Genomic DNA, 12638 nt, shown 5'->3' on the forward strand with positions numbered 1-12638 from the left:
AAATTTACATATACTATTATAAAAATGAAAATATATTAAATAAAGTTAGTTTTTATATATAGATATTACTATTTTTGAAATAGTTATTAATAAAATTTACGGATCCGGATATCCGGACTAAAAAATCAAGATATCCGGATCCGGCTTTGACGGATCCAACATTTTACTATCCGGATCCGGATTCAGCCCCTCTGGATATCCGGATTTTCGGATCGGGTCGAATCTTGGATTGAATCCGGATCTCGGATAAAAGTCCATACCTCAACGTATTTGAGGAGTCTGTATTAGCCTCAGACAATTCCAATTAGTTATTAAGATTATAAAATTGCTTTATCTTAGATCATTTACAACAAAATCATTCCTATAAAAAAAAAGAAAAAAGGGAATTTAATTTCAGACATTTTGGTTAGCTTGATTCAATGCACACATAGAATCCAAAATTGAGCCTAGCCAGGAGACCCATATCTGAAAACAAAACACTCAGATTCAATTCATTAGAATAATTTGAAAGATCTAACCTAACTTAGACCAACCAGAGAAAAGAACCTGGAAATTCAAACAAAATACCTATTTGATCGCATCAACACATGATTAATCAACTATTATCCCAGATTAATCCAACGATTCTAGAATCAAATGTATAAGACCATGATTAACCCCAGTCTCTTAATTGGAGTTTTTAGCTTTAACTAAGAAAAGCTAAGAACTGTCTCTTAAATAAGAGATATAAGAGCTGTCTTTTAGCCGAAAAGTGTAAAACAAAAAACAAAAAAAATGTCAAATCATGAGTTAAGAACTCCGGCTAAGAAACTAGAGTTAATCATGCCCGAAAAAAAAGAAAAGGTTGTTACTTCAAGTGCTCCTTCACTGTAGTGTAAATGACAAATAAAAGAAAAAACAAATTTCCAGCAGTGACAATAAAAATATAATAATGAAATATTATTTTAGTTTTTTGGTCAAATAGAATATAATTTTAAAAAACAAAAAGAGAAAATAACAAATAAAGTAGAAGAGCTTTTCCTTTCCAGGTGAATCAGTAAACTTAGAACATGTTCAATAGGGGAACCCCTAAATGGGTTCTTAATGAATATATAAGTAATAAATTTAAGTTAAGAACTTTTGTTAAGAAACAATGATTTTGAATGTTCCAATGGTAGAACTCAATTAAGGGTTCTTACAAAAATTATATAGAAAAAAGCCAAAACAAATAACGATTTGTTTTTCAAATATAGTTGTCTATTGATGATAATGTTGAGATGATTATGGTGACTTAGAAAACAAGACGAGATAGGAAATCCACATGTATGGGGTGTCTCCACCAAACTTCTTCTTGTCAACATGACCAATGAGCAGCTTCATGTAGCCACCACCACCACAGTCAAGCTTTTGCTCGTGCTTGACTGAGAATTGGAAGACTAAAGTTTTGTCCTTGTTACTGAATTCAGCTGAAATGGCATAAAAATCTGATACCTGCAAGAAAATAAACAAAGCATTAACACAAACTAAGAATACGTAGAGGAATTTATAAATATCATGTATCCATGGATAACTAGCTCCAAAGGCTGCATCATACCTTTATCGTTAGCGTCATCAGTCGCAATTTTCTGACGTGTGATTCCACTCTCCAGCAGAGTTCTCATCTTTCTTCTACTCGGATTTAACCCATCTCTTCTCTCATCCATCATTAGGAGTGCAGATAACAAAAGCATCAAATCAAGACTGAAAATCCGACGAGAAGAACAGCAAGATTATTTATCAAGTTCAACACAGTACAACATCCAATACAAGTCAGTCACGGATTCTTCAAACGAAATATTCGTTAAAAGTAAATATTTTTTAGAAACAGTCGACTAAGCAAACTCATGAGCCTGCTCCAATCAACAAATTTTCTCCCATACAATACCGCAAATCATTCCATTGATAAAGTAATATAATTAGTGTACCCAGAAAACCAACAATGGTAGCACTTATGACTAAGGCTTATATATTAATCACCAGACAGAAACCAACATAAGAGACATAATCAAGAGACAATTGAAGGAGTAGACATAAACCAACACAACAAACAAATCAAAATTGTTTAATTGAAAGATTAGTCAGAAACCAACACAACAAACAAACAAATCATCAAAATCACAAGAGACAGAATCACCATTCAGAAACCAACATAAGGCATCCATGAATTGAATTCAAAATCACAAGAGGCAGAATTTACCTTTCGATTCCATTAACCAACAAGAGCCACTGAGAGAGGGGCGGAGTCATTCTTGGTCGATGAGAGCCACACTGAGAGAGGTAGAGTGATTCATCATCGTTGAGAGCAATAGAGAGAGTCGGAGTTGTTGAATCCTTGAGAAGATCAACCGAGAGAGAGGCTTCGTGCATTCAACCGTCGAGAGAGAGAAATGACCGAAAGAGAGAAAGAAAGAAGAGCCAATACTATTGTGCCACATACCCCGCTAAGAACCGTGCCTTTCCGAACCTAATTAAGAGACGCGTCTTGGTTAATTATCTTTTTTCATTTTCTTTTTAATTGCCAAATTAACTAAAAACCCCTCTTACGATACGGCGATAAACATACCCTTAGAGCAAAACATCAAACATCTTTGTTGGGCTTCAGCAGCCAACCACTACAGAGCTTTATCTTTTACACCACATCGCCCGGTTTCAACTATAATCTACACTGTCAATACTATTAAAAATGAATGCAACAGAATTCATAAACTGAATTCAAAGTATATTTGTGTTGTCTTTTAACCCACTGACAGGAGAGGTAAACAAGTCATAATGTTTCTTTTTAACACAGCCAGTCACAATAAAACTAAACACGTAATTTTTTTTATAATGTATTTCAGTATTTACAAATTATATTTATTCTAGATATATGTTTATAATTCCAAATTTTCATCTATAATAATTTAATTTTTTTAATATGCTATAATATTTATGTTTGTTTTCACATTGTGTAATTAGAGCATCTCAGTCTCATTTTATTTTCACTTAAAATATAATTTGGAGTAAAAATGCTCCAATTATACTCTATAATTAGAGTAATCCATTTATTTTTTATTCATAACTCTACTTTTTATTCTAAATTAGAGTACTATTAGAATAGTCCACAACTTTATTATAGAGTTACTTACTCTATTTTCTTTTAAATGGAGTGAACAATTGGGAATGGTTTTAATATGTACATAAGAAAAATTAATGAACTTTTAATTTAATGAACTTTATAATAATACTTATATAAATAATTATAATATGTATGTAAATTTTAGATTTATGAAAATTATAAATTAATAAAGTACTTTTAATTATGAAAAATAGATAATAATATAACATTTTGTGTTAAAAAAAAATATAACATTATATATATTATTTAATATGTACAATTGGATCGTTTTAATCCACTTTCACCATTCAAACATATATTTAGACCGATAGATCCACTTTAACCATACTTGCACCCTTATCTTCGTTTGATCTACTCTTTTTGTACTCGATCCGCTTGATCCACTCTTGTTCTATTCGATCCGCTTGATCTGCAACGCTCGATCTGTTTTTTCCACTCGAAGCCTCAAACAACAATAAATGTATTTATTATATAATTTACTCTCTCTCTCCCATTTTTTTCTTCTTATTTTTACTTTTTTATTTTCTTCTCATTTACTCCACATTTTTCAATGACACTTATATTTTTTTCTTGTATATTTTTAAATTGAAAACACTGATTGATACTCCCTCCGTTTTTAATATAAACCGTTTTAGAATTGTGCACATAGATTAAGAAATTATTAATTTTTTATATTTTCTAAACAAAAACATCATTAATTATTTATCTAACCACAAATCAACCAATAATAAAATAGAAGGTATATTATCATTGGTCATATAACATTAAGTGTTAATAAATTTTACATAGAAAACCGAAAACATCATATAATTTGGAACATAAAAAATTCTCTAAAACGACTTATATTAAAAAACGGAGGGAGTAGGTTTCAAATCAAAAGCGACATTATTTTGACTTGCAATGGAAATCAATTACACTAGCATTCATTCAACCATGACTTGAATTCAGAATCTGGAAAGTCATGGAAACTAGCGGTGGGCACGAATCACATACTACTGTAAATTTCAGTATTTGCAATTTGCTTCATAGTTTACGAAAATCTGATTTTCTTATTTCCTTTGATTCAAAAAAATACGGATATCCGGATAATTGACAACTGGATAGTTACGAATATCTCGTCCACTTTGTTTAATACAAGTATATCTAAAAAACTATACAAGTTTATTTTTAAAATATTTTTATATAATATTAAGCAAATGGTGAACCTATATATTCCATAAATTTTAAAAATTAATTTTTTTTTATAAAATATAACATTTTAGAAAATTTTAATTTTTATAAAGACTTTATATTTCTTTCTTAATTTAATACTTTTAGAAGTAATTTTATAAATGATATTATTAAAATTATATGTTAAAATAATAATTATATAAAATTATACATTTACAACTCTCTATTTAATTGTAAATATATTTCTATCGTATAAAATCAGAACGGAGCGGATTCTGACCCTATTTTTTTAGTATTTGTGATTTGATTTGTTTTTGACTCATATTTTGATTTTTAATATTTGTTTTGCTTCAAAAACTTACTAAAACCCAGATTTTCCTGATGGGATCAAAACGAATAACAAATTGAATCGAATTTAAGAGATAAAATGTCCAGAAGAAAACAACAAATCCAAGAAGAAAAACTTCCCAATTAATGACATTGCACAATTTCATTTACAAACAGTTTCAGATCAGAGACCAACCCCTCTCTCCGTCATCCGTCTTGTGTATATGGGGAAGTCCTCAAACTAAATCTCCCAAGATGGTAAAAAATCTTTCATTGGTTTGCTTCCACAAATAGTGTTATTCATCATCATCATCATCATCATCATCAACATCATATTTTTCCGCAGAGGAAAAAAAAATGCCAAACCCAGTGCAGCAATCGGTGCATGGTTACCTGTCAAAGATCAAAAGGGAGGCAGGAAAGCTGCAGTTGTCGTCGTCGAAATCATTGTCATCATCCAAGAAGTGGGTGCTTAGCTATAAGCTTCACAAAAAGCTCTCCTCCTTAATGAATGTAAGACGTCCCAGCAAGGCCTGCAGAGTCAACGACGACGACCACCACCAGGATCCCGGTCAGGCCGCCACCTTGTCCGATATCGACCGTTTTCTCGAGGAAAACTTCAAATCCCTCTGCATCAGAGATGGCGGCGAAGAGGGGGAGGAGGACCACCATCGGAGGATGACCAAAAAGAAGGAGAAAAGGGATCAGTCCTCGGATGACTCATCCGACACTGATGAAGACGACTACTATCGTCACAGATTCGAGAGGACATGGGGACAGGCGGTCTACGACTCCCCCAAACTGCCAGATCCGCGGAGGAGAACAGAGAGACTATCTCCACCACCTGGATCATCGGAAGGTACGCCCAGCATGTACACAACGCCGGAGGAGGAGGAGGAGAGACGGTCGTTGAGGTCCAACTCATCAAGCTTGGTGCTGCCTGAGAACTGCATCGCGGTGCTGAGATGCACTGAAGAGCCTCAGGAGGATTTCAGGAGGTCGATGGTGGAGATGATGGAGTCCAAGCTAGGAGGGGGCGAGGTGGACTGGGACTTGATGGAAGAGCTACTCTTCTGCTATCTCGATCTCAACCACAAGAAATCACACAAGTTCATACTCAGCGCATTCGTCGATCTCATCATCTCTCTCCGTGACAAGGAGAAGAGGGTCACCAGGAAAAGCCTTGAGATGTCGCTCACTACTCGCGCCGCCAGGGAGAGGCTTAGTAAGAGGAGCTATGCCTCTCGAAACTAGCTTGTACAACTTCCCTTCTTTTCTTTTCTTCTTTACATCAAACCATTTTAATTTCTTTTTAACATTCGTGTCTTTCTTCTCAGCCTTTAAAGTCAATGCTTGCATGTATCCAATGAACTTGTTTTATTCTTCTGTGTTAAGATTTTCTTGGACCTAGAGTTAAGATCACTAGCTGCACTGCATGACTTCCAAATATCTTCATACACAAAAAGAGAAACACGTGAGGGTTGTGGGATTGAATGCATATGTATCTGCTTCCTTGTTATCACTGGAAACTTCCGCTATTTCTGCTTCTGACAGTTGTCACATTCTAGATCAACTATTTCATATCTCCTCGTCACTTAGTTCCATTAGTTCTGTCTTCCTTGAAGAACAAGCCTGCATAACTGTCCCATTGGCCTTCTTCGGCCCTCTTTTCTCATCCACATCTTCGCTATACTCACTCTCATAATCATCGTACTCCTCCTCTTCCTCCTCCATACCTTCTTCTGCGTTTGCACCCTCATTTGAAACCAATCCCCTTGTCCCAGCCCTGGTTCTTTTCAAGACTTTGACCTTCAGTGATGTCTTTTTGTCACACCCGATCCATGAGTCGCACATGCAGTAGCAAGTCAAGTTTTACGTACCCTCTGAGGGTGCTTGGAGTTTACCCATTACCAGTCCTGACCCACTTTTAACTTTCTCAATCGCTTGTTTCCTTCACCCCTGCTCCCGAACCTTCCATCCTGTCACTGATGGTTTTTGATGCAGCCGTTATGGCTCCACCTTCTGAGAGAACCACACGTTGTTCGAAAATGAATCCGCTAGGAGAACCCAATAGTTTTCCTCCTTGTGGAACGGGAAGTAGGGTGCGTGTGGAAGAGCGCCTATGAGCCCCATTGGGTCGTTTCATAGTGACCCAAGCTTGAAGGGTAACAATGTCACCCTCTTGGATACCCTCTTCGCTTTCTGTCTCACATGTTATATGTCTATTGTCAGAGACGACATCATCTCTAGTACCTTCTCAATGTCCTCAACATCAGTTGCTACCTGGGTTAGTAATTCAGAACGGTCCGCCAAGCTCATTTCTTATAGCTCTTGGAATGATTTAACCTTCTGGAAATTGGACAAACAACTACACGCTTAACAAGACGAAAATATGACTGCACTTGACAAATTTGATAGTATTAATATACCTTCCGTGCTATCTTCTTAACGACTGTGTCACTGAAATGAGCGAGCCGCAAGAAAGGCGCAATTCCTTCTGACGAGACTCCAGAAGACTTCCTTGCACTAAGGGGAACAGCCTGTGATGTTCAAATTTTAGCTAATCTTCCACAACAGCAACCTTAAGCTCACTTCTTGACTTTCCATAAGAAGTACATCTAGTGGGGAAATGAATATTTTGTTGACATGAAGCAGAAACAAGCTGCCAGAAATTAGTTAGAAACTTATAAGGTTTTATAAGGCTTTATAAGGTATCCTATTGAAGAGAAGAAGAAGAGAAAAGAAGACTCTTGAAGATATTTTTAAAACAATGAATATTGTATTATATTGTGTATGAGGCAACTTGCCTTTAAATGTTTGTACTCAGATCCACAATTAAAATCAAGGAAAATATTTTCCTCATTCTCTCTCACTTTCTCTCTTTCTCTCTCTCTCTCAAATTCAAACATTACTCTCTCTCTTGTTCATCATGTTCTTCATTTTCTCTCATGGTATCAGAGCACTAAGCTCCTTACCTCTTACTCGCTTCCGCAAACACTCTTACTTTACTTCTCTCTTCCATTCCAACCATCTAATTTCTCTGTTCTTGCAAGAATCTGTCTGTACACTGGATAATAGATCTACTTTTGCTAGTGCTCATTTCTCTGGTTCTGGTTCCACAATTACTTAACTCAAACCAAACTCAAAAAGAAGTGATGGAGCAATACAAGCCTGTTATGATTCCGGTTACTCTAAAAGGAGGTAACTACATTACCTGGTCTAGATTGGCCAAAACTGCTCTTGGAGGATGAGGTCTATGGGAGCACATCACCACGAGTGAGACACCAAGAAAGATCACCCAAGGAGCTGACGACAAGGAGAATGTAGTGGTGAATGAAGGCAAATGACACTACAAGAAAACAACAAGGATATTGAGGGAAAAAATCGTCGGAATTTCGTCAGAATAACGTTATTCCGACGACATACCGACGAAACAAGTCTTCGGAAATAATTCCTCGGAATTTCTTCTTTCCTCGGAAATCCCTCGGAATTTTCCAACGGAATTCCGAGGAAACAAATTTCCGAGGAAATTCCGAGGATCACTAGTTTGTCGGAAATCTCCTCGGAATATACCGAGGGAGAACTTCGTCGGGATATTTCCTCGGAAGCTCATCGATCGATGCGCTTTTGGACATATATCCATCGATTGATCGGTATATACCGAGGGACATGTTCCTCGGATATACCGAGGAACATGTCCCTCGGTATATTCCGAGGAACCAGTCCCTCGGTATATTCTGAGGAAAGGTGTCCCTCGGTATATTCCGAGGAAGATGTCCCTCGGTATATTCCGAACGTTTTTTTATAAACAGATCGATCGATGGATTTATGTCCAAAAACGCATCGATCGATCGAGTAAAAAAATATAATTAATTTCCTCGGAATGTAAAAAATATTAATTTTTTTTAAAAAATAAAATTTTTGAAATTTAAATTCGAAAATATAAAATTAAAATTAAAATTGAAACCATATTAATTAATATTCAAAGTTTCACAAATAAAAATAAAACATTCCGAGTTTTTGGAAAAAAAAAAACTACGGGTCTGGCACGTCCGGGAACACCTCGTTCGGGTACATCCTCTGCATCATCTCCATCATTTGCTGGTTCAGCCTCCTCTGTGCCTCATAGCCCGCCTGTTGAGCCGCCATCTGGGTCTCCAACAAAGATATGCGATCATCCTTGTCCTTCAACTGAGCCGTAAGTACTTCTGGATCAACAAAGGGCGGTGGTGCAGAAGAAGGAGGAACCGACAGGGTGCGATGACTCAAACCGACCAAACGTCCCTTCTTCTTTGGAACTGACTGAATAGAAAATAGCCAAATTTACAAATTTAAACCAAGAAATAAATGAATTGAATTTTAAAAAAAAAGAACTTACGGATTCAACGATTTCGTTGATTCGAAACCGGGACAAGTTGGTCGAAGCCATCGAAGCGTCATCCTCGGTTTGAAGCTGAGACACTTCGTCTACCACCTGAGTTTGGACCAGGTCGACCACGTCCCTCACAAGACCGTCATCAATCTGGCCGGTCTTTTTGTTGGTATACGCCCTCCTCATTAGGGCGAGATCATCAACCGGCTCGCCATCATTTTCTTCCGCCTTGAAAAAAAACATAAATTAAAAAAAACATTAGAAATTAGAAGAAATGCACAATAAATTAAAATTCTGAAACTCAAATAATTGAAGAAAAAGCGGTTGAACTTACCATGCGATCTCCCAGAGTGACAATAGATTGAGCACCCAAGTTATGCTTGTAGATGCCCTTCCCTTTACGGTCGCTCATGCGGTTGGTGGAGTTGGTGGAAGAAGTTTCTTTCGTCTCTACCTTATCCCAATGCGGACACAACTCCTTCCAGACCGTGTCGTTCATCGACTTTGGGACCTTTTAATAAATAAAAAAAAAAGAAAATAGTTTAATAAATTAAAAAATTGTTTAATAAATTAAATCGAACCTTATTGATTTCCCACTTCTTCTTCCACTCGTGGATCTGCTTCCCATAGTTGTCCATAACTTTATGGACGAAGTGGTGATAGATAAAGAGCATCTCATCGGAATTCCAGTTGAACTCTTGCTGAAAAAAAACACAATTAGTAGAAAATTTATATTAAAGATTAAAAATATAAGTAAAAAAATAGAATACTTACCGCAAACTGACGAAACCACAGAACCTGCTTGTCGGTAGGGAAGTGAGTGAAAGTCGGATGTCCCCTGTCGAGGGCCGAGTACATCATACGGTTGATCCATGCGCTGATCCCGTTCCCGGATCGGTTGAACCTAATAAAAAGAACAAACGGTTAATAATGAATCCAAATTTAAAGAAAAAAAAATGTTTAATTACCATGTTTGACCCCGCCCATGTGGATACGGAGTGAGATACAGAAGATGGTCACGATCGGGCTGTTGAACCAACTCCGCAACACTCATCACTCCCGGAGGACCGGAGGAGCAGGAGCGGATGCAGCAGCGGGAGCGAGAGGAGCAGGAGCGGGTGCAGCAGAGGGAGATGTATGGTTGGAGCTGTGGGGCGAAGGGGAATCCTGAAAATGGCTGGAATCCCGAGACTGGCTCCATGTACCACCACGACCACGACGCTGTCGAGGCCGGGTCTGATCATCATGAGACCTGTAAATTAAAAAAATATATTTAATAAATACAGAAATATATAAATTAATTTTTTTTTTTAAACCCAAATAATTTAATCACAAAAAAAGATTTATAGATATTAAAAATATTTAATAAATATATAAAAATAGTTCTAATAAACAAAAAATAATTTTAATAAATAAAAAATAGTTTAATAATTACAAAAAATAGTTTTAATAATATATATATATATTAAAAATACTTTTAAATCCCAAACAATAGTTTTTAATCACAAAAAAAGTTTTATAGATATTAAAAATGTTTTGTAAAGTCCTAAAAATCAAATTTATATACAAAAAAGATTTTGTAAAATCCAAAAAATCGAATATATATAGAAAAATCGTTTTGTAAAATACAAAAATCGTTTTGTAAAATACAAAAATCGATTTTATAAATACAAAAAAATAAAAAAAATTATAAAAAATTCTAAATCAATTCAACAAAACAAATTATTCAACCAAATCACAATTCTAAACCTATTATACAACCAAATCACAATCCTAACCAATCACCCTAACAAAAATCTATCAAAACTACACAAAAACCTAACAAATAGAACCTAAGAGAGTGGGATAGGGTCCTTACATGATTTGTGTAAGAGAAGGGGGGAGATCGCCGGAGATATCGTCGGATTTCAGGGGGAAATCGCCGGAGAGAAGAGAGGAGTCGCGCAGAGGAAGAAGAGAGAAATGGGGAAGAAGAAGGGGCTCGTGGTTATAAAACCTAGGGTCCGACGGACATTATCCGTCGGAATTCTAATTTCAATTTTCGCGAAATATTTGCCCGGTAAAATGAAAATATTCCGAGGAAATTCCGACGGATAGTAAAATATCCGTCGGAATTTCCTCGGAATATTCCGAGGAAATACCGAGGAACTAGTGTTTGGGGTTTCCAAACATCAATTTTTTTTGCCGTATTTCATTTCTTATACAATTGTAATGCATACCATTGAGGATTCTTTGTATAGATGAGCATAAACCATGAAATAACAAATTTCAAAACTAATTGAAAGTATTCCCTTTACCGTTCATTAAAAGGTATAAGTGTTTCTCTTATGTTGTGGGATTTCGTTCATACAATCGGAAAAATGTTAATTATACGGTAAGGAACAAATTTTTGACTTCATAATGAACGTAAGACACTTAATAAGGGTTATATAGATGTTATTCAAACCGCAAAACGTTGTTTTCGGTTTAAAAACCATATTTCCTCGGAATTTCCTCAGATTATTCCGAGGGAATTCCGAGGAACTAGTGTTTGGGGTTTCAATACGTCAATTTTTTTTTTATAAACGGATCGATCGATGTATATATATCCAAAAACGCATCGATCGATCACTAAGATGGACCAAAGCGTAACAATGTGATCGATCGATTAGATTATCCCATCGATCGATCGAGAATCTCAAGCGTTCCTAGAAATGTCCTCGGAAAATCTCGTACGTTTTTTTATAAACGGATCGATCGATGTATATATATCCAAAAACGCATCGATCGATCACTAAGATGGACCAAAGCGTAACAATGTGATCGATCGATTTGACTATCCCAGTTGAGTTCCTACCCCCTGCTACCGCACTAGTAGACAAGCCATCCTTCTTCACGCCAAAATATCAGACCAAAGGCAAGGCCGTGGTTGATGAAGAAGGAGAAGATGAGGCTGCACAAGCCATTCCAGATGATTCACAACCCCATCAGCTACTCCCATCAGACTCCAGCCAGTACAAGCTGCAAGAGCTTCCACCGAACGCCACTTCGCGCCAGCAACAACATTGGAGAGATCAGAGCATAAAGACAAATAACGACATGCTACACAAGATCTGGGCTGCCATTTCACGTATCAGGTCGTGTCGTTGCCAAAAGGATGATGTAGTTCATCGGGACAACTCTCCATCCAGCTCTAGTTCGGGTTCGAGTGGTACACACAGGGTAAGAAAGAGGTCCAAGAGACCCAAAGATGCAGGAACATCTGGAGCAGGAGACGAGGAGTAGGAGCTATCACCGGCCAGTATTGCCATTTGATTTCCGACCGCGCTATTTTATTTTCTTTTCTATTCTAACGTTTTATGGTCTTATTTTCTGTTAATTTTGAACTTAGTTTTTTTTTATTTTTTTTATTTTTTTTTCTTAATTATGAGTTCGTATTTCTTTTACATGGTTTCTTCGTTTTATTTGGTTGTGTTTTGAGTAGTTTTTAATTCGTATTCAGCTTTGCCTTGCTAGATAAACCAAATAACTAATATCCGAGGAAAGAGGTTATATCAAGTGTTCCTCAGAATTTCCTCGGTATTTCTTAAAAAAAAAAAAAAAAATCAATGGTAGTCTGTTTCCGAGTCATCATCACCAGATGAATCTGAATCTGGA

General features: G+C 36.3%; 2 protein-coding genes across 3 annotated transcripts; one reads left to right on the forward strand and one right to left on the reverse strand.

The window, feature by feature from the left end:
• Positions 1-1057: 1057 nt before the first annotated feature.
• LOC106385434 lies at positions 1058-2532 on the reverse strand. Of its 2 annotated transcripts, none has more exons than XM_013825352.3 (3): positions 2216-2532; positions 1574-1668; positions 1058-1470 (listed from the first exon to the last, which is right to left on the reverse strand). In XM_013825352.3, exons 1-3 carry the CDS (start codon positions 2383-2385, stop codon positions 1442-1444), a joined length of 294 nt encoding a protein of 97 aa, XP_013680806.2. In that variant the 5' UTR covers positions 2386-2532; the 3' UTR covers positions 1058-1441. The 2 variants fall into 2 exon arrangements, with proteins under 2 accessions (XP_013680806.2, XP_013680805.2); XM_013825351.3 differs by having other exon boundaries at positions 1574-1719; positions 2216-2478.
• Positions 2533-3793: 1261 nt separating this feature from the next.
• Positions 3794-6016, forward strand: LOC106351030 (transcription repressor OFP14-like). The gene has a single exon (XM_022711591.2). It carries the CDS (start codon positions 4988-4990, stop codon positions 5882-5884), a length of 897 nt encoding a protein of 298 aa, XP_022567312.1. The 5' UTR covers positions 3794-4987; the 3' UTR covers positions 5885-6016.
• Positions 6017-12638: the final 6622 nt, after the last annotated feature.

Source organism: Brassica napus, chromosome C2 (genome assembly GCF_020379485.1).
Source record: "Brassica napus cultivar Da-Ae chromosome C2, Da-Ae, whole genome shotgun sequence".
NCBI classification, from domain to species: domain Eukaryota; kingdom Viridiplantae; phylum Streptophyta; class Magnoliopsida; order Brassicales; family Brassicaceae; genus Brassica; species Brassica napus.